This window comes from Nasonia vitripennis (assembly GCF_009193385.2).
Source record: "Nasonia vitripennis strain AsymCx chromosome 2 unlocalized genomic scaffold, Nvit_psr_1.1 chr2_random0004, whole genome shotgun sequence".
In the NCBI taxonomy this organism is placed as follows: domain Eukaryota; kingdom Metazoa; phylum Arthropoda; class Insecta; order Hymenoptera; family Pteromalidae; genus Nasonia; species Nasonia vitripennis.
The window spans coordinates 1,311,485-1,334,439 of NW_022279610.1; the positions used below are offsets into that span (position 1 = coordinate 1,311,485).

The 22,955-nt window shown below is 35.2% G+C and overlaps 2 protein-coding genes across 2 annotated transcripts; one reads left to right on the forward strand and one right to left on the reverse strand.

Annotated features, from left to right (window-relative positions):
- Window positions 1-3,628: 3,628 nt before the first annotated feature.
- On the reverse strand, window positions 3,629-6,087 carry LOC107981930. The gene is made up of 4 exons (XM_031924005.1): window positions 6,054-6,087; window positions 5,909-5,980; window positions 4,164-4,244; window positions 3,629-3,828 (listed from the first exon to the last, which is right to left on the reverse strand). Exons 1-4 carry the CDS (start codon window positions 6,085-6,087, stop codon window positions 3,629-3,631), a joined length of 387 nt encoding a protein of 128 aa, XP_031779865.1.
- Window positions 6,088-17,846: 11,759 nt separating this feature from the next.
- Window positions 17,847-19,631, forward strand: LOC100679388. The gene is made up of 2 exons (XM_031924025.2): window positions 17,847-18,936; window positions 19,081-19,631. The coding sequence occupies exons 1-2, from the start codon at window positions 18,748-18,750 to the stop codon at window positions 19,534-19,536; spliced, it is 645 nt and encodes a 214-aa protein (XP_031779885.1). The 5' UTR covers window positions 17,847-18,747; the 3' UTR covers window positions 19,537-19,631.
- The last annotated feature ends 3,324 nt before the right edge of the window (window positions 19,632-22,955 follow it).

Here is a 22,955-nt window from a genome sequence, read left to right on the forward strand (position 1 = left end):
GTAATCATTCGATTTGAAGGTTTCTTTGAGCTAATATCAACTAATTTTAAGGGGAGTGTAACTTACATTTTGACAAAGGAGACTTCAAAACATAATCTTTTGCTTCAAAACTTATTGCTTATTTCCATTTTTCATTAAAGTACATTTAAATTCAAATATAATCTATTCGCATATCTCCTTGTAATAAATAAAATATTTATCATCCATATTTATTACTTTGAAATTACAAAAAGGTAAGTACATTTAAAAAATGTGGCATTCTTCGCTGTCCGAATCCTTCGATATTCCGGAGATGCCAACCTTGGGGCTCTGAGAGGTTCAAAGCGTGCAAAACAACAATAAAAATAAATGCAATGAACTGTTATGAGATACTAGCAGGTTACTTTTTGAGGTTAGAAATTCAAACATACACAGAATCGCGCACCAAAACGAATAGCCAATCGGAGATCACATAGAATATGTTACACAATGGCGCGATGCATTTTTTAAGTCGGATAGTCCGTATTTCGAATCGAAAGATCAATTAAAGAAGTATTAAATAATACTTCTGTATATTCTAATTAATCTTGAAAATTAATGAAAAGATTTTCCGAATCTTGGAGAAAGAATTTTTGGATTCTTTCTTGATTTTCTATCTGATCTTTTTTTTTAAATATTTCAAAAGATTAGATGAAAGGAAACTGAAATTATCGTCTAATTTTTCGAAATACCAGAAATGGTATTATGTTAAGCTTTCGCCAAGGTTAGTGTAACGTTTTAACGAATATACCAGTAACGAGGTTACTGAAATACTCGATGAAACGTTACACTAACCTTGGTGAAAGCTTACCATAATATATTTTTGGTATTTCGAAATATTTTGACAAAAGTTTCAGTTACCTTACATATAATCTTTTGAAAGATTTCAAAAAAGATTCAATAAAGCAGCAATATGGCATTTAGAAAAGATTCCGCAAATTCTTTCTGAAAGATTCCAAAAATCTGTATGAAAGATTAAAAAAACATCTTTCTGGAAGATTAAAAAGACATCTTTATTAAAGTTTCAAAAAATCGTTTATAAAAGATTCCAAAAAATATTCCAATAATCTTTCTGAAATATTACAACAACATATTTGCAAGCTTCCATAATTCTTTCTGAGACCTTCATAGAAGGTTACCAGAAATTTTCGAACATTTTTTAAATATATTGGAAATTTACTGGAATTTTCCAAAAGCTTTCATTATTATTTTCAGAAGCTTTCGAGAAAGCTTTCAAACATATTTCACGGAACGATCCAGTAATGTCGTTGTAATCATTTTTGAAGTTTCACTAATTCTTTCCAAAATATTCTAAAAATCTTTCTGAAATCTTAACAGAAGGTTACCTGAAATTTTCAACCAATTTTAAAATATATTGGAAACTTACTGGAATCTTCCAGAAGCTTTCATCAACGTTTTTACAATTTTCCAAGAAAGCTTCCAAACATCTTTCACAGAAGGAAACAGCAATGTTGCTGGAAGTCTTTCTGACATTAATTTGCAGCGGACATTCTCAGCTTCCGGGAAGATTACACGGAAGCTTCTTTTAAGATACCAACACTTTCAAGGAAGCTTCCTTAAAGCTTTCAAAAAGCTTTCATGCTGCGTGGGAATGTATTGTTTTCCGCATTTTTGAAGCTGGCAAAAGATAATTTCCGCTTCTTATGGCAGATCAATATTAGGCAAGTTCAATGATTTTTACCTCCATAGAGGTTTAGTTTTAAGTTTGAATCCGTTTAGTTTTAAGTTTTTAGTTTCTTGCTTTGTTCCACCGTATAACCTCAAGGCGTAAACGAACTTCATTTCCTAGAATGGAACGAGTCATGTTTTTACAGTATGGAACGTGTTTTAACATAGGATTGTCATGCTAATTGTTCGATTTTTTAATGTAAGGCTTTCAAACGCTTATAATAGTAAAAAAAGCATTGTTTAGTTCGGAAACTCTTTGAGGAAAGCTAGGAAAGAAACTACGATCGATTTCGATGCATTTAGGAAATATTGATAAAATCGACGCCAAACAAGGATAAACCGGCTTAAACAAGATTTATTTACTTAGAGCAAACAATTTTAATGGTTTTCAGGCGTTTAAAATGTATAGGTATCATAATTATTGGAAATATCAATGACATTCCATACTGGGCAACACTCTTTCGATTTCCCAAAGAAGAAGCCTTTACAATTTTGCTTCCTAATTGGATATTTTGCACAGAACATCAGCGACCCCTATAACAGCATGCAAATCCTACAGTTTGAGCAACTTACACGGCCCTAATCTGAAGCTATAGCAAAATTAGCTAAGTCATTCCGTACTGGGCGCATCTCCCCTACTCCAGCGCTATTGTCAATTATCAGTTTTACTTAAAAATATGTGCAGAGCTTCTACATATTAAAAAGTATCTATTCAAAAGTAGTAATTGCTTCCTTCTCCTCCCATAGTGTTTTGTAATAGTGGAATTTACGTCTTCATTAAAAAAAATTGCCAATTCTTTGGCACGTAGCTTTCTAGAACATTATGTATTGGTTTAATATCAGAATTGTTTTTACTTCGTATATAATCCTATAATGTTTTTGTACTGTTTGACATTCGTCACGATAACACACGTCGAGTAAAAATTCCTCCTACCCGTTTTTCTCTGGATCTGCTCCATGAAATGACTTAAAATTAAAGTAGTCTATAGTTATAATAACCTGGATAATCATGCTTTTTTAAGAAAAGTTCAACATTCAGTTTCCGAGTTGTAATAGTTGGGATAGTTTGCGGAGCGCGTATAAAATCACTAGTAATCGAAAAATCAACATGCAACATAACCATGTAACTGAAAATCATGTTTTTCACGAAGTGATTAAAAAAAAAATATATATATAACGAACCTAATTATAGATTAAAAGCCATTAAATAGAATCTGAGATCCAAGCGATGCAGTTTAGTTTATAGTTATATAGAGTATACAGGATGAGAGAACAACATTTTGTTTAATATTATTCAAACTAACTGATTTCATAAGGAACCCAAAGAAAGGGATCAAGGTGCTGTATTATGGTAACTAAATCCAAAATTTGTACTTAAGTTTTGCCTTTTTACTCGTTATTGAGTCACGTAGAAAAACGTCTATTTTTACTTTTTGATGTTTTTCTCTGGATCTGCTCCGTGAAATGACTTAAAATTAAATAGGTGCCCTGGTAAAAATAACTTATTAAATCCGATTCGAAAGATATAGATTTTTACCAGGGTGTATAGTCCGAATAACTTTCAATGATTGTGTTTTTTTTCTAAAGGTTCTACACTTAGTTTTCGAGTTAAAACGGTTTCAAAAAATTGCGCTTTATGGTGTGTAATAAAAGAACGACGGATGATAATATAAATTTTCCGCGGTAAAAAGATAGGTTATTTTATTCTCTTTTAGGTACATATTAAGCAATTTACTTTTATCAACTTCCAATAACTTTATTGGAAAAAACTGAAACCTCAAAACTAAAAAAACGCTATAAAAAAACGCGTCCACAAAATGTTAAAACGAACTAGTAAAAACAAAGAAAATGAGACTTGGGGAGAAAATCTGTAAAATAGATATAAATTCGGGTATAGTAAAAACGCAGGAATGTGATTTTTTTAATTTTCATTTATTCCAACCAAATTGTGCAGTTGGTGGATTATATAAAGAAAAGCTCGTTCGATTTTCTTCACCGCATCTTCGATTGTATGATAAAAGCGAAGGGTTAAATTCATCCTTTTCTCGAACTCCTCCTGCTTCTTCATTATAGCATCGAGCTTTTCTATAATCTCCAAATGATGAGTGCAAGTGCCAGCAACTGTACAAAAATATATGAATTCATTAATTTATAATAATGAAAAATAATAATGTAACCCTGATAGAAATCTTACCATCGGTTGGGAAATTAATTGAAAATTTTTATATTTATAACGTTTGCGTTTATTTAATTGTTAATCACAAAAAAAACTAAAAATGGAAGCATGTGTATGCACAACTGAACAAATAATCAGAGGTTTTAATAATTTTTAATATAATTTAATCGTTCATTTCGAGTACAATACAATAATTTGATTGACACATTCACCAACAAAAATGGTGAAATTCACCAGGGAGACAGCACATATTTAGTAAATATTAATATTGTCTATCTACCTGTAGCAGAATGTTTGTTGATATTGCTGCTCTCATCACCATCCTTCTTTTTCTCACTTTCATCCTCGATTTCATCCGGAACTACAAGCAAGAATATCGATGTTATTTATAATTGCAAAAATATAGTATATGGGGAATTGTACGAAAAAAATACACTTCTTTGACCCCAAAAAACGGTGAAAAAAATTGTTGGGGCACGCGGCCAAATCACTTATTTTCTAATTGTACATGTTTAGAACAATGCAAAACCACGTTCCAACATTCAAAAAGTGCCTTATGACACTGTTTTCTCCGACCTTCAAAATCACCCAAAAGTAGCCATTGTTCAGTGGCACGTACTTAATTTCTGAAGGCGCGAACAGAAAATGTATGTCGATAAGGCTTTTTCACTTCGGTATTCTGACCAAAAGTTTTTTTATAAAAAATGCTCTAATAAATAAGTAATAATAATTCGACGGGTTTTTGAAGTGGCTATCTGACGCAGCAGTACATAAGGTATTTCATTAAATTTTAATCACAATTTTCCTGTGTCTAAAACCGAGATGATATGAAAAGCAAAATGTTTGAAATGTGATTTTTTTACGTTATTATGTTAAACAACCCAATATCATAGAGTAGTCCATGGCTTATTGTAATACATTTTTATTTTTTACTGTCAACTTAAAAAAAATTTTGAGTTTTGGAGGCGCTTTTGAGGTTAAAAGTTCACAGCTCAACATTTTAAATGTAATTTCTTGTAATTTTTATTAAAATTGTGCATACCCAGTGACAAGAAAATGTAGAAAGGTGCATGTGAACCTCCTTTATAGTTAAAAATGTTGACCTGTCAAACTTATAACCTTAAACGCGCCTCCAAAACTCCAAAGATTCTTTTGAGTCGTGCTGCAATAATTAGAAGTTGACAGTAAAAACTAAAAATGTATTACAATAAGTCATGGACTACTCTATGATATTGGGTTGTTTAACATCAATCTTGATGCAAAAAGTAATAAATAATAATAACGTAAAAAAAATCACATTTCAAACATTTTGCTTTTCATATCATCTCGGTTTTAGACACAGGAAAATTGTGATTAAAATTTAATGAAATACCTTATGTGCTGCTGCGTCAGATAGCCACTTCAAAACCCGTCGAATTATTGTTACTTATTTATTAGAGCATTTTTTATAAAAAAACTTTTGACCTTCAGCCTTAGGATGGAATTGACGGTCAGAATACCGAAGTGAAAAAGCCTTATAGGATAAAAGTACGGGAAAAGAGATTTAATTTAAAAAAAAATTCGTTGAAAATGCTTGATTTGGTAAAAAGTTACATAGAATTGAAAATGTGGAAAAAAATAGAAATTTTCAAGATTTTTCGGAGTCAAGAAATTCGTACGTTTTTTCGCGATTTTTCCATATTTTCAATTCTATGTAACTTTTGACCAAATCAAGCATTTTCAACGATTTTTTTTTTAATTAAAGCTCTTTTCCCGTACTTTTATCCTACCGACATACATTTTCTGTTTGTGCCTTCAGAAATTAAGTACGTGCCACTGAACAATGGCTACTTTTGGGTGCTTTTGAAGGTCCGAGAAAACAGTGTCACAAGGCACTTTGAGTGTTGGAACGTGGTTTTGCATTGTTCTAATCATGTAATATTAGAAAATAAGTGATTTGGCCGCGTGCCCCAACAATTTTTTTCACCGATTTTTGGGATCAAAGAAGTGTATTTTTTCGTACAATTCCCCATATATTACACTAACTTTCATTACCGAACATGTCTTGAGATTCTAAGAAATCTTGTGATTCGTAATCCTTTCTCGATTCAAAAGTATCTGCAAATCATCGAGAAGTATTTTTTATTTGTACTAATAAAAACATAAAGATAAATATTTCAGAAATGTATACCTTCTGATGCAAAGATGTCTTCTGAAAAACTCATGTTTGCAGTGGATATAGCGATGATAACCTAAACAGTTATTTTGATTATTTTGATGATTTTAGTACTGTATAATTACTAATTATGTGTAAACGAAATTAATTTTGGTTTAAAATGCATATTTTTCGTGCTATCACTCAAATTACCACGGTAACCCGCCTTAAATTTTTGTAAAGAACAAAATAAGCCTCACCCTGCTAAAAATACTCTATATACGATACAAAATATAGACTATTGCAGTGTTTTTAGTGCATTTTTTATCCATTCTCTTCAGTTAACTATATTCTCACTTCATTTTTCATAAAAACACTTTTTCACTGGAAGTATTTATCTTACTAAAATAATAAGCTTTATGCGTGCGTGTGTGTGTGGGTGTGTACCGTAATATTTTTGTTTTGAGACCATTTTTTTTTTAATTTTTCAAAACTATAATATTAGCGTTTTTGTATATTATCTCATTGTTACAAACAATTTAGCTGTAACGCATTTGAAAGAGAATAGAATCACCTACTTTTCCCCCTTTGGCCCTCTGGATCGACCGTACTGTTCGCCAGCAAAAGCAAAAAAGGTGTTTTTTTTAAATAATCCATATCTCCTGTATTAAATATGGGAATTTCGCAAGGCGTTTTAAAAAGCGGAACCCTTTGTTACCCTATCAAACTGGCAAAGTAGTATATTATGTGCCAAGGGCGTAAAGTGGACTTTTTTACGATGAGTGTGGATTTTGCAGTACGAGTCAAGGCGAGTTAGCCCGAGCCGAAGGCGTTTACGAGCCGCAGACGAGTACTGCAAACTCACGAGGCCAAAAAGCCCACATAGCCCTTGGTGCACACCATATTTTAAGCGAGGCTGACGTAACTAGTTTTTGACATAGAAAGCATAAAAATCAACTTTTTTTTTTAAATTAAAAATATAATAATTTAGCGGGCAAAAAAGACTTTTTAACGGGTAATCAAGGTCTTTATTGCCCGCATATTCAATAAGCGGACAATAAAGGTTTTTATTGCTCGCTAAAATAACTTTTTTGCCCGCCGGTCAAAAAAGAGTCACTTTATTCCCTATTAATAGGTACGAAAAACGCGAAAATCGTTCGCGTGTTACATAAATAAATAAATGAATATATATGAAGCAGCGGGCGTTAAAGAGTCGCTTTAGTCCCGTTAAATAGGTACGAAAAAGCGAAAATCGTTCGTGTGTTACAAAACCAATTTTACATTGAAGCTTTGCTTCTTGATTAGCTGTATGTAGTACAAAAAATATGGTTTAGATGGGGCGTTCTTCAAGTTGCCAAGATAGAGCGTTCTCGAAGCAGCAGCCGAGATAGGGTGTTCTTGAAGCCGCCGCCGAGATACGGTTTTATTTCAGTCAGCCGTCGATATTATATAAAATAATTAAGTAATTTCTACATTTATAGAGGTACCCGCGTTAGCTATACTACGGAAATACGTATGTCATCCATACTCGGGAAAATGAAAAAACAAATTTCTCGCTCGAATTTTGCGTATAATGATTGCTAAAAGTTCTACCACATCCCAATCGATTCGGGAAGATATACATAGGGAAGAAAGGGGTGAGCCTTCCCTGCTAAAAATTACCAATAAAAATACGACATTGTGATCCGGAATTACAGAATTAAAACCGATTTTTTCGATTTAAACGATTATAAAACTTAATCGGTTTTAATTGTATTGAATTTATAATTTTTGATCAAATATCAGCTTAAACCAACTCGATTTGTTGCCCAACAATTATGAGAATAAGAAGGCTTGATTCGTATAACATTTTTGGAAATGTTGGATTGTTTCATGTTTTTTGTTCAAACCTCCGTGGTTTACGAGATATCGATAAATTAATTTTTTTTTTCAATTTCATTCCATCCAACTTTTAGATAAACTATAATTGAACTCCCGAATAGTGCAAAAGTTGAGATCTCGACTGTATACGCGCAAACACTTCCGTAGGCGCGAACGCATATTCGTAGAAAACTTTGCTAGTAACTAGCAACTGTAAAGGCGCTACGCCCGTTCTATGTTTTGTCCATCATTTTCATTTGTTTGTTCATCAAACGGGAAAAAATGAGTTTTCTTTGTCCAACGTTTACGAGAGTAAAAAGACTAAAATTCATCTACAACTTCGGCAATTTTTTTTGAAAACAGACAGTTAGATAAGGAATAGATTGATTACCATGTCTTTTTTAGAATAAAAAAATTAGAATAGAATGAGCCACAAATGTTACGAATTGTAAGGAATTTTAAATTGCTTCTTCCTAGAGGAAGCTTTATAATAGTAAAATTGTCAGTTTCGCTAAAACCATGCACATACACACGCTGAAATGCAAGCACGCCTAACAGAAGAAACGCGGCGAGAGGAGGGGAGGGGCTCGCAGGGGAAAATCACCGATTTGTTTTTTCCCGATCGCGCAGTTCCGAGAAATGAGCATGTCGACTGTTTGGAAAGGACAACAAATGCAGCAGCTTGAAAAAAGATGCCATAGCTTGGGCTCTATTGGGGTTTCGGAATTATTTCATCCGACATTATTTCTGCCGGCAGAAATCACGTTTGTCTGTTTATGAGACAACTACAACACAATTTTGATGCTAAGTAACGACGATATCGCGCTATTATACGTGTTATGAACCGAAGCATGTTCAAAGGACAGCACATCAGAAGGACGCAGCGAATATTTATTACACATGTCTAAATATATATACATATATATATGTATGTATAATTTGAAATGAATCGCTTACTTTTCACGCAGTCAATCCTCAACAGCTCGAGCAAATGTATCCTCCAAATCCTTCAGCTTACGATGTGACAGCTCGTACAAACGTATGCTGCAAGTCCTGACTGCAGTCCGGGTGTGATTTATCTGCGCTTACGATCCACCAGCTCGTATAGAAACGTATCCTCCAAGTCCTTACTCCTGATCTATACTTAGCTTATCTCACAAAATACAAGTTTTTTGCAATGTACTAGTGGCGAAGCCCAAATGACAACTGAGCTGTCTGAGATACAATGCACCGAGTTTGTTAGCGATCGCGATTCAAGTTTCCTGATTGGCCAATCAGTACCCAGCATTAGTGAAAAAAATGATGGCGGGTAATTAGCAGTGGTTTCAAATTTCATAAACCCTATTGAAGTTGAAAAAAGCAGTCACAATGAAATACTCAAATTTATTTGTAAATATCGCCAAATTATACGATTGTATAATTCATGTAAAATCAATATTATAGAAAAGATAAATTTGGCTAAATGAATATTATTTTAGTCAATGACTCTAATGCTTCCTAATAATCCCTGCGAGTAATTCAAAAGAATTTAGGTCGAACACAGTAAAAAGAATTTTATTTGTGTGTGCTCATACTGTACAAAGATAAGGACGGACTACAATGAGAAAAAAATTATAAATTAATTATAAAGGCGTGTAAAATACTCGGGGGCACATATATAGCACGTGGATTTCTACCTTTTTATTTTTATTCTCCGGGGCAACTAGGCACACGAGACTGTGAAAGTTAAACGAAGGATAATTACCGATTAAGCCCAGAAATTCGGTTGGGAGTGAGACGGTTTTCTAGAATGGTATGCAATTAAGGCTAATTGTTTGGAGCTATATACATTAGATTCATATATGCTATTTTGTTCGCGAACTTATGCCTCTTCAATCTTATAAGAAATGGTCGATGTTTATTTCAATAAACAATAGTATTGTACGGAATATTATACGAAACACTCTTGTAAACAATACAAAAAGGATTTTACACTAAAGGAATAATCATACATACGGTCATTCTACTACATTCATCGGCATACATATGTATAGGTCAAAATAACAATTAACCGTAACAATTATCGTCTACACTACAATATCTACTGTACATTTGAATAAGAACGTGTTGTGTACTACGATATAAAAGTATAATTTTGTTGTTCGAATCAGCATTTTTTTTAATTCCATTACATCTATACTTATATCATTTCAATTTTTGCAAAAAAAAAATAAATAAATAAAGCATACATAACAAATTTTTTCAACAGAGTCAGATAGGGTAGGTGCATACATGACTGCAATAAATATTTCATATTAAACAAGCAAAATTTATGTCAAAGTAGAAAAATATCCAGCTATACATGTATCATACACTTGACTGATAAATGACTAATCCAACGTTGTTTTTTTCTGGATTCTGGTCTCGCATGAAGTCTCTGTGACACCAGGGATGGCATCAGGTTGCACCAGCATCTAATGAAACTTTGGCAGTCATAACATAATCGATAAACTCTTCTCAGTCATCACCTCAACCGTTGCAAATATTAAATGCATCCTAACCTAACGTCTTGATTTTGGAGCTCTGTGTGAAAGGCAGACTGTTCACTCGCCAGTTTTGTTCAAGTGTGCAATAGATTCTGTACAAGAGAATAAGTACAGCGATGGTCCAGAACATCTGAAGCAATGAGGTCGACTGCTGCAGCACACATTTTATAACTTGGCAATTCACAAAACAGCAGCATCTCCCGTACACCCACAACTGCTGGAATCCCTGCTTTTATTCGCACGTTTTACAACACTACACTATTACAACTATTAGCAGCACGAGAAGGGATTTGAGCAACAAGTACGCGTACACTGCGAGGATTTATGCACAGCTGTTTACATGCGCCTAGCAGAACGCACTGCAGAAGAGCGACTCTCGCGCTACGGACTATAGAAATTTATTTTCTACGCGCCGTTTTTTGGTACATCCCCTTAGAGGGACATCGGTTATACATGCCAGTACTATATTTTATTATATACAACAAAAAGGCTATAAAAAAAGTTCCCCACACGGGATTTGATTCCCGGTCGCCACTCGCACACAGTATACAGCGTTGTTTAGTACGTTCGATTCCCGCGAGAGGCTCTGTTACATGTTAAATGTCAGCCGTTCCATGTCGGCAGTTCGGTTTCCTCCTCTCGCCCCCTGGGGCCAAGGCACACGTACGCGCGCGCGCGCGCGTGTGTATGTGTGTGCGTTTGTGACGTTTGCATACATATTATATATATATATATATATATATATATATATATACTACGCACACACGCACACACCAAATTCAGATAGAAACAATTAGCTTCATTAAATAGATTCATTAAATAAACAAAATTTAGTTTAAATAGTGTGTTTTCCGCCGAATGTTTTTGAATTTGAACACTTTCGGCTTTCGGAGGTCATAGTAGTTCGGTCTCATTCTCTCACCCCCTGAGGCCACGGCACACGTACGTGTGTGTGTGTGTGTGCCCTGGCAAAAAATCACGTGATTAAATTGCTTGATTTTTCACATAATATATCCGGTGATTATTTGGCGTGATTAATTACGTGATAAATCACGTGAAAAATCAAGTAATTTATCGCAGATTAATAATGCGATTAATCACGTGATTTTTTCGCCTGGGTGGCGGTGGCATTTTTATTGGATTGAACAGTAAACAATTAAGAAGTATTAAAATCTTCTACTAATATTATATGATAAGAACCATTAAATTAATCTAGATTAAAAACGATAACACTACATCATGATCCAGCGAATTTCAGACAATATAAAGAGCAATGCAATAGATTGTTAAGATGCGATAAAATTTTATACCAAAAATAAAGATCCATTGCGATTATGCAAAACGATTGAATCATACTAAAAAACGATTAAGAATGACTCGTCGCCAGGTGGCGTCCGGATTTTATTACTTTTGCAAGAAGTAAGAATCTGTGATGGTTAGTATATAAGACCATTCAAGTTATTACATAAATAATTCATTATAAAATGCGTGTAATACATGCATTAATGTAACAGTGCGTGTAAGATTAGGCAGTACGAGTGTGTATTTATAAAGTGTTTCGTAAAATATAATGAAAAAGTCCTAAATATAAAAAAAGACATTTACATGAATATTAAATATGTTTATAAGAGATTAAAAGCGATTAGATTTATAAATAAAGTAATTAGCATAAAAAAAATAAAAAGACTAATATATATAACGGATTTTTAAAACATTTTTTTGATAATATATTAATCGTTTTTTATATCATTTTAATCGCTATTGTAATACAAAATAATAGTTTATAATATATTTGTATGCTGAACTGATACAATTAAAGTATTTGTTTCAATTGAAATCAATTATTTTGTTATTACTAAGCAATTATGAAAAATATATATTTGTTGATGCTAATCCAAACAAATCGACCGCAAAATAGTGAACAAAAACTTTGCCCTAACCGAGACTTGAACCCTGGTCCTCAAATTCACAATCCATTTTCTTCCTCACTAAGCCATTTTTACTTGTCCTAATAATTATAACTTGCAGATAATATATGAATCTTAGTAATATATCATTTACGTATATAGACTATCAGCTATTATTTGATAAAACAAGGAAAACAATTTTATTACATAATAAAAACCGCTGTCAATTCTTTGGCACTTCCTTCAACATTCTGAATTGCTTAATATCAGAATTGTTTTTACTTCATACATAATTTTATCAAGTTTTTTTTTTGTTTGATGGATAAAATTATTTCGAATCAATTATATATATATATATATATATATATATATATCTTCCTATATTATATAGTCATTTTGGCAAGACTCCCCCCCACCACCCCTCCACCACCCCCCACTACCCCCCCCCCCCCCCACCCCCCACCACCCCTCCACCACCCCCCACCTTGGCCCCCCACCAAAACACGTAAAATTCTTTCATTTTTCTGTTATTTTCGAAAATCTCAAAAACCCCCCCCCCCCCCCCCCCCCCCCCCCCCCCCCCCCCCCCCTCCCCCCCCCCCCCACCAAATAACATGACTGCTCTCTGCGTTATCGGGCTTGAGACCGTCATACTTTCACAACGCTATTGCGTAGTAAAATAAGGCCGCATTAACAGTCCAATTAAATACAAATTTATAACATATTATGATTAAATAGATTTAAATTGGATAATATTAAATAGAATTAAGGTTTAGGTTAAGGTAAGAAGTATCAGTTCCAAGAGAACCAGATATTGAAGATCTCTAATTTTATTTAAGTTATAAGATTAAAGTTAATTATTAATAACGTGTAAATAAGTTAGGGAATAATTGAGTTCAAAGAACTCAAAGAACCATCAGAAAGTATAATCATTATAGATGATTCACTGATTGAATAAACAACAAAATGGACAAGATAAGCGAGATCAAAGACCTCGATGAATTTTCAGGTAATATGAGTAGTCAGACAGAACTAGAGAGACAGAATAAAGAGACAGTTTTCCAAATAATTTAATTTTCAGGATCACCTCACGTCTCCCAATGGCGCGCAACTCGAAAAGTCTATCATTTTATAGATGCCTTTTGCGGCACAAAGATTTAAACATTAAGAACATTAAAAAAAATTAAAATTAATTTTAAAAAAATATATATATAAATTCAAATGATGAATTTCAAGCGTCAGAAAACTTCAAAAACTAGCTAAAACTATTTTAAATGCCATTAATAGTAGAAGTTCAATGTTAAACAATACTTTTACTTCCAGTAACAGGTTTTCTTATACAATAAGATCGATCATTTTCAATATATATGTATATATATATAGTATGTCTACGATCAAGCGTACAGATACTTAAATTGGTGATTTTAGCAAAATTAGCGGGGGTGCAAACAAATCTTTTTTAGTGAAAAGTTAGAGTAAACTTAGCTCTAGCTTCTGTCGTTTGCTCCGTTCGATAGGATTTTTCAGTAAAAAAATTGTCAGAGGCTAAAAATAATAAGTGCAAAAAAAAGTATGGCAGGATGTTTTTTACCCTTCCATCGCATAGGCCGTGGCCAATAATGCTTAAAACCACCAAAAAACATTATCGTTAGATGTAGATTTTATTTTTTAATAATTAACGAAATAAATTTTGTAAGATGTGAATTAGTTCGCGAGAGCTAGACATGGCGACCACAGCGGAACGCGGAACAGGGCGGATCGAAGCAAGACGGTACTACACCGGTTTGTTATTGTTATGACTCAAGGTTAGTTCGTCTGCTAGAGGTGTCCCTGTCACAACGCTCGACTCCGAAACCCGAGCACAGTTTTTCGCGAAACGTCGGTAGATCGCTAAAGAAGCGATCTCGGAGCTTTCGCGAAAGAGTGCTCATTGAAATTTGATTTTTCGGAGCTCATAAATCTGTCAGCAGCGGTGCTTTTCCTTTTCAATAAAAATCCAAGCCCAGTCTCAGAATTTAAAAAAAACATAGTGCTCTGAATTTTGGAGAGGTATCGAGTTAGTTTGAGATCTTGAATGTCAGGCGTCCTTGGCCTGACTCGAACGTTCCTTTTTAAACGTCATCAACAATTCTCTGGGTTTGAGAGCAAAATCTGCCGAATAATTGAGTGTGTATGCTAAGTTTGTATTGTAAAAGAATTTTAAAGCATTATTTTCATTAGTGCTTTAGAAAAAAAATTACTTGATTGTTAATTTTTAGATATAAGTTACAATTTTCAGAACCATAATCTAGTATGCGGCCAGTTTGAATGGCAATTAGGACAATTTAAACGCGTGCTCATTGTGCAAATAAAACTTTTTAGTATAATCCATACAAATTCTTTACGTGACAGATCGTGTAAGAAGTTTATTCGGGCTGCTGGTCAACTTGCCAACCTCTCCTACATCCTGCTGCGAATCCTTTTCCATCGGCGCGATCCCATACTACTCCTACTCAGTGAATTTGCTCTCTACCTTCTAATCAGCTTGTTTTTGACGAAGTGAGTTGTTTCATTTTAAATTTTCAATATTTTTTAAGTATCAAACGAATTGCAACGAGTGTTCAAAGACACCCGTTTGTCTATGATTTACTCCTTCATCTCAACCTCTTAATTAACATGCAGTCGTCAATACAGAAGATGAATACGCAAGATCCGTTACATAGCCCAGTACCGAAGTGGCCAACAAGATTGAACTCAGCGACTTTGCAGATACCGTAACCAAAGGTTGCTGTTCAATAGTTTAACGCGAAGATGCAAACGTCTGCTCAAGCCACAGCTAGCCATCGCAACTAAATGCTGCAGAAGTTTTCTACAAGCATCATTATAGGAAACGATAATGATGTTCGAGATGATCAGTTGGCTACACCCGGACGTAAGAAAATCGGTACGGGGAGACGCAGCTCATGTTAAACTGCTATAAAAGCAAATTTCTAGTTCGTCAGCTAACGCCTGCAAAGCTCTAGCAGACTTGCAATACGACAAAGACAAACGCACACTCACACTTGAGCAAAAAATTCATGCGTAATTGGCATAGCTATAACACTGTCAGTCATAAATCGATGAACTTTTCAATTAACTTGATCCTGTAAGTGATTTATAATGAAAATAAAATTTGTAATAAAGAATGAATGTTTCATAATGAATGTAGAGGTCAGCCAGGTAAGACCTATACAATTTGAATTTAATTCTTCATCTATAAAATTATAAAATTAATTTTTTGTAGCTCTAAAACCTGCCAAAAGTAGCACTACCCGTATTTTATTAAAATCCGAGAATAGTTGTTCAGAACTTGTTATTTGGTCAGGAGTGCTGCTTTTCTTTGTTTATAAAAATCCAAGCACAGTTTCTAGCGGAATATCGATAAATCACTCGAGCAGCGATCTCTGAGCTTTCGCGAATGAGTGCGCATTAAAAATTGATTATTTGGAGCTTGTAAATCAGTCAGCAGCGCTGCTTTTTCTTTGTTTATAAAAATCCAAGCCCAGTTTCTAGCGAAATGTCGATAGATCACTCGAGCAGCGATTTCGGAGCTTTCGCGAAAGTGTGCACATTGAAAATTCATTTTTCAGAACTTGTAAATCGGTCAGCAGCGGCGCAACCCGTTGTTCATGTAAATCGGAGCACAGCTTCTCGTGAAACGTCCGTAGATTGCTGGATCTTCTCTCTTGGAGCTTTTGCGAAAGTGTGCGCATCGAAAATGATTTTTTTAGAGTTCGCTAAGCGATCAAAAGCGTTGCTTTTCCTATGTTAATGAAATCGGTGCCCATTTTATAGCGAAACTTCTGTAGATTACTGGAGCAGCGCTCGCGGAGTTTTCGCTAGAGAGTATGCGTCACGAATCGATTTTTGAGTGCTCGACAATCAGCAGGAGCAGTGTCTCCCTTTCGTTTATATAAATCCATTCCTAGTTTGTTGCAAAAAGTCCGTATATCGCTGAAGCAGTGCTCTCAGAGTTCTCGCGAGAGTGTGCGCATATTTAATATTTTAGAACTTGTTAATCGGTCAGAAGCTGCGCTACTCGTTGTTCATTAAAATTCGAGAACAGTTTCTCGCGTAATGTCAGTCGATCGCTGGAGCTGCTGTCTCGGAGCTTTTGCGATAATATAAAAATCCAAGCCCAGTTTCTAGCGAAATATCGATAGATCACTTAAGCAGCGCTCTCAATCGCTTGTAGCGCTTGTGCATTATGACACAAACGTTTCTTGCAGTTTTTGGAAATTTAGCTGCACGATGGTCTCGGAACCTTATCTGAAAAGTAAGTGCTATAAATGATACACCTGAACCCTTTGTTATGTTTAATAGATAAGGAGTTTTTAAAAGTCGATTTTCAGTTACTTGTGTACATAAAATAATGTACGAATTTTTTTAAATGTAAAAAGCGAACCGAGCTTTTTGGCTTTGCCAATCGCGCCATCGGCCTCTGGCGCGTAGTCCTTAATACAAGCCAGCTTGTTAATGGAGAAGAGAAAAATCTCTGTAGCGAGCTTCTCCGAGCTTTGGTGACAAACTGCTTACTATCAATCCACTTTTTCGACGCTGCAAATTGGGCCTTCAGTTTCTGTCGAGCCGGTTTCAAAAGTACAAGCCAGTTTAACGATCAAAAGTCATTGATGTATAGCCCTCTTCAGGGGTTTTTAGCTTTTGGATTGATAAACTGGCTTATGCTTTTGAAAGCAGCGCGTCAGAGGTCGAAGGCGTCATTTGCGGCCTCGAAAAAGTCCGTTAATCGTGAGCACTTCTTTATTAAAGCTCGAAAAGGCTCAGTCCAGGGATTTTTCTCTTCTTCGTAGACATACTGGCTCGTATTTTTTGGAGACAGCGTGCCAGAGGCCGAAGGTATAATTCGCCAGAAGAGTCTCTCTCCACAGCATACGCCTATTTTGTAATGAAAAACAGAAAGACTGCAAGCTCTAGGATTCTGTAGTAAGGGCGTGAAAGTTTTTTGAGTAAACTGACATTTTTTCTTATGCCGAATTGCCGGAGACGCTTAAGATAAGTCTCTCTTCGAAGCTCACCTCTATTATCTAGCAGAATACAGAAATACCGCAAGTTTTGCGATTTTAGATCTAGCGCATGCAAGTTCTTGTAGTAATTCTTCTTTTTTCCCATGATGAATCGTCTGAGAGGCTCAAGAGAAGACTTAACAAAGAAAAGATTATCGCTCGCCATAGCACACGCGAGATAAGTCTCTTTTCGTTGCTCAGCTTTATTCTTTAGTAAAAAACAAAAAGACTGCGTGCTTTGCTATTTCTGAGCAACTGCGTGAATGTTCTTTAAGTAAGCCGACTTTGGTTTTGGAGCTTTGATTCTCGCTCTCGCTTGCCTTCTTCTATTCGCTATCGTATTTATAAAGAATCTCGCGACTATGAACTTACTTCTACTGTTTTATATCTTTAAAGAATTGGCCAGTTAAATATAAAAGCAGACTTAAACAATTTTTTATGGTCTTTATTTAAATTACATAAAAGTGAAGTATTTTAAGCACACAAAGCACACATAAATACACATACCTTATTAATTTTTTTACTGACTTAATCGAATCAGAATGTCTTTGATAACAAATGAAAATCATTACCGAATTTCACGCGATACCATTGATTTGTTCTACCTATTAAAACGGTTTGAAATTGAAGAGAAAAATTGAGCTTTCTATAATCGATTGGTTAAAATAGTAGTCCACTAGATGCCGAAGACAGTTTTGTTTAAGTTTGCTGATAATCCTTGTAAATATAGAAAACTGATAGATGTTTTATCGAGAGAAAAAGATATTCCAGACTTTCTGTCGTCGACGTTTTTAAGGACGATTTTCTCCGAAGTTTTTTCTTATCGTCCTTCTTCTGAAGAGGTCCAACAGTTGAAAGATTTTTTTATCTCTCGTAAAGAGTGTATTCGGCTGCACATGCAGTGAGTATTTCGATTTTAACATATCTAATTATTAGACCAAAAGCGTATATTAAATGACGATTATAATTACTACTTGAAAGTGCTACAGATGTATGTATGTAATTATCCCTCTAATAATTGCGTTTTCGATTTAAATTTATGCCCAAGTATAGCCTTTTAACATTGAACTCAAATATTGTAGAAATATGTTTGGTAGCAATTATCAGGAACCCAGAATCGTTTTGTATACACTAGAGGAATTCATCTTCAAAGTTTCAGTTTATTCTCTTAATTAACTTTCGTCTAACCATAGAACATCCTTACATACAACTTTGATCTTATGAGCGTTTTCTTTGACTCAAAAGCGCTTTATATTAAATTTCATAACTGCGCATAATTAACTAACCTATATTTTTCTAAAGTTTATGCAAGGTGGAAAAAAATCCTAAAATTTTATTGGATGAACAAGAAACAGAAATTTCTAATAAATTAAAGCTCTATCACGTCATTATTAACATGACAGTTGATACTCCACATTTCAGATCTGATTTGATGAATGAAATAATTGAAGAAGCTTGGCAATCTGAATCTCCTAAAAATGGCTTATCCATAGTTAAAAGCTTTCTGAAAAATCACTATCAAGCAATGAAGAATGACAAATACTTGCCTATTCCCGAAAAATGCAGAGGATACAAAATTATAAAGGTATTTTGTAATCCTAATTCAAGTTTAATACTCTTTTATAATTACTATCAGTTGCACACGCGAGTATGAAGTTAAAATCTATACTACTAACAATAAATTGAAAAACATAAACGTTATACTTGAATATTGATTTTAATATTATAGAACAAACTAGTCTATTTTGGAGAAGACAGCGAAATTTCAAAAGAAAAGTACAGGTGCATGAATGTTGTAGATCAGTCCAAGACTATGTTAAATTGGATGCAATTTTTAAAAGAGAAAATCCGTAATTTGACACTTAGCGAGTGTGTATTGGAAATTACTGACATAGATAATGCTCATTTACCTGATTCATTTTTAGACGAAGACGTAGACATTTGCATTTTACAAAATTTTATGAAAAAATCTGCTTTTGAACAACTGCAACAAAGAGTACAGGATAAAAAAACGAAACAAAAATTCACGTGTATCAAATGCTCTAAATCTGTTCATACTAACTGTATTCAATGTGATAGTTGCTTATTATGGTTTCATTACTCATGTGTAAACATAGAAGTACCTAAAAACGCATTGTATTTCAGTGACCACGATTGGTACTGCTGCAAATGTAATTCTATCTGATGATTCTTAGAAATGTATGTGATTCAACTATTAAATATAAATAAAATTGATATTATTCTTGTATTTTTTATAAGTAAAGAAAATTGTATACGATATTTATGCGTTACGTAAGTATACACTACTCAGACTTGCTCTTTTATCGCCATTCCACTTGCGCGGGAATCACCTACTTTGCACACTCATATCGTACACTGTACTATTCGAAAGCTACGAAAACTCGTAAAGAGACACCCTTGTGAAGTGTTACCTTATTTTTTAATGAATAAACAAACCACAACTAGGTTCTCGCCGAGCTATTGCGCAAAAGATCTTCAACTAAACACATTTTTATCTAACAGCGAATCCCCAAACAAGCTACAGATAAGTCTCCCTTTACATAGCGAATCTTAAGCAAGTCTTGATGAGTATCGCTTTCCACAGCACACATCTACACTTAATGAAAAGCAGAAAGACTGCAATCAGTAAGATTTAGAAATTAAAAGCAAGCGCGTGAAACTGTATCTCAAAAATCCGTGAGAAGCGCCGCTACCTTTTGCTCATCAAAACTCGAGCCCAGTTTTTAACAAACCGTTGATAGATCGCTAGAGAAGCGCAGCCCCTGGTTCATCAAAGCTCGAGCACAGTTTCTCGCGAATCGTTTGTAGATCGCTAAAGAAGCGCTCTTGGAGCTTTCGCAAGAGAGCTCGCATGCGAATTGTCTTTTCTGAGCTCGAGAATAGGCAGCAGCAGCGCTACCCCTAGTTCATCAAAGCTCGAGCACAGTGTCTCGCGAATCTTTGATAGATCGCTAGAGAAGCGCACTCGGTGCTTTCGCAAGAGCGCTCGCATGAAAATTGTCTTTTCTGAGCTTGTGAATCGGTCTGCAGCGGCGCAACCCCTTGTTCATGGATAGCTGAGCACAGCTTCTTGCAAAAAGTCGGTAGATAGCTGGAGCTTCTCTCTTGGAGCTTTTGTAAAAGTGTTCGAATCAAAAATTTATTTTTTAGAGTTTGTAAAGCGGTCAGGAACGGTGCTTTCTTTTTGTTAGTAAAAATCCGAGCACATTCTCTAGCGAAACGTCGGTGGAGCGCTGGAACAGCGATCTCGGAGCTTTCGCATAAATATGCGTACCAAAAATTGATTATTTAGAGCTTGTAAAGCGGCCAGGAGCGGTGCTTTTCCTTTAATAAAAATCCAACCCCAGTTTCTAGCGAAATGTTGATAGATCGTTTAAGCAGCGATCTCTGAGCTTTCGCGAATGAGTGCGTATTAAAAATTGATTATTTGGAGCTTGTGAATCAGTCAGCAGTGCTGCTTTTTCTTTGTTTATAAAAATCCAAGCCCAGTTTCTAGCGAAATGTCGATAGATCACTCGAGCAGCGATCCCTGAGCTTTCGCGAATGAGTGCGTATTAAAAATTGATTATTTGGAGCTTGTAAATCAGTCAGCTGCACTGCTTTTTCTTTGTTTATAAAAATCCAAGCACAGTTTCTAGCAAAATGTCGATAGATCACTCGAGCAGCGATCTCTGAGCTTTCGCGAATGAGTGCGTATTAAAAATTGATTATTTGGAGCTTGTGAATCAGTCAGCAGTGCTGCTTTTTCTTTGTTTATAAAAATCCAAGCACAGTTTCTAGCGAAATATCGATAAATCACTCGAGCAGCGATCTCTGAGCTTTCGCGAATGAGTGCGTATTAAAAATTGATTATTTGGAGCTTGTAAATCAATCAGCAGTTCTGCTTTTTCTTTGTTTATAAAAATCCAAGCCCAGTTTCTAGCGAAGTGTCGATAGATCACTCGAGCAGCGATCTCTGAGCTTTCGCGAATGAGTGCGTATTAAAAATTGATTATTTGGAGCTTGTGAATCAGTCAGCAGTGCTGCTTTTTCTTTGTTTATAAAAATCCAAGCACAGTTTTTAGCGAAACGTCGATAGATTGCTTAAGCAGCGCGTTCGTAGCTTTCGTGGAAAAGTGCGCATTCAAAATTCATTGTTCAGAACTTGTAATTTGGTCAGGAGTGCTGCTTTTTCTTTGTTTATAAAAATCCAAGCACAGTTTCTAGCGGAATATCGATAAATCACTCGAGCAGCGATCTCTGAGCTTTCGCGAATGAGTGCGTATTAAAAATTGATTATTTGGAGCTTGTACATCAGTCAGCAGTGCTGCTTTTTCTTTGTTTATAAAAATCCAAGCACAGTTTCTAGCGGAATATCGATAAATCACTCGAGCAGCGATCTCTGAGCTTTCGCGAATGAGTGCGTATTAAAAATTGATTATTTGGAGCTTGTAAATCAGTCAGCAGTGCTGCTTTTTCTTTGTTTATAAAAATCCAAGCCCAGTTTCTAGCGAAATGTCGATAGATCACTCGAGCAGCGATCTCTGAGCTTTCGCGAATGAGTGCGTATTAAAAATTGATTATTTGGAGCTTGTAAATTAATCAGCAGTTCTGCTTTTTCTTTGTTTATAAAAATCCAAGCCCAGTTTCTAGCGAAGTGTCGATAGATCACTCGAGCAGCGATCTCTGAGCTTTCGCGAATGAGTGCGTATTAAAAATTGATTATTTGGAGCTTGTAAATCAGTCAGCAGTGCTGCTTTTTCTTTGTTTATAAAAATCCAAGCCCAGTTTCTAGCGAAATGTCGATAGATCACTCGAGCAGCGATCTTGGAACTTTCGCGAATGAGTGCACATTGAAAATTCATTTTTCAGAACTTGTAAATCGGTCAGCAGCGGCGCAACCCGTTGTTCATGTAAATCGCAGCACAGCTTCTCATGAAACGTCCGTAGATTGCTGGATCTTCTCTCTTGGAGCTTTTGCGAAAGTGTGCGCATCGAAAATGATTTTTTTAGAGTTCGCTAATCGATCAAAAGCGTTGCTTTTCCTATGTTAATGAAATCGGTGCCCATTTTATAGCGAAACTTCTGTAGATTACTGGAGCAGCGCTCGCGGAGTTTTCGCTAAAGTGTATGCGTCACGAATCGATTTTTGAGCGCTCAACAATCATCAGGAGCAGTGTTTCCCTTTCGTTTATATAAATCCATTCCTAGTTTGTTGCAAAAAGTCCGTATATCGCTGGAGCAGTGCTCTCAGAGCTCTCGTGAGAGTGTGCGCATTTATATTTAATATTTTAGAACTTGTTAATCGGTTAGAAGCGGCGCTACTCGTTGTTCATTAAAATTCGAGAACAGTTTCACGCGTAATGTCAGTCGATCGCTGGAGCTGCTGTCTCGGAGCTTTTGCGAGAATATTCGCGTAAAAATCGATTTTTGAGAGTTTGAAAATTCGCTAGAAGTGGCGCTATTCCTGTCTTATCGATATCTGACTATTGTTTGAGATGAGCTGATGACGCGGCGCTTAGATTATCCTGGGGAATGCTTACGAGGCCGGAAGCCGTTGTTGGAGTGTGGTCATCGCAAAGTCTTTGGCGCATTGTTTATGCT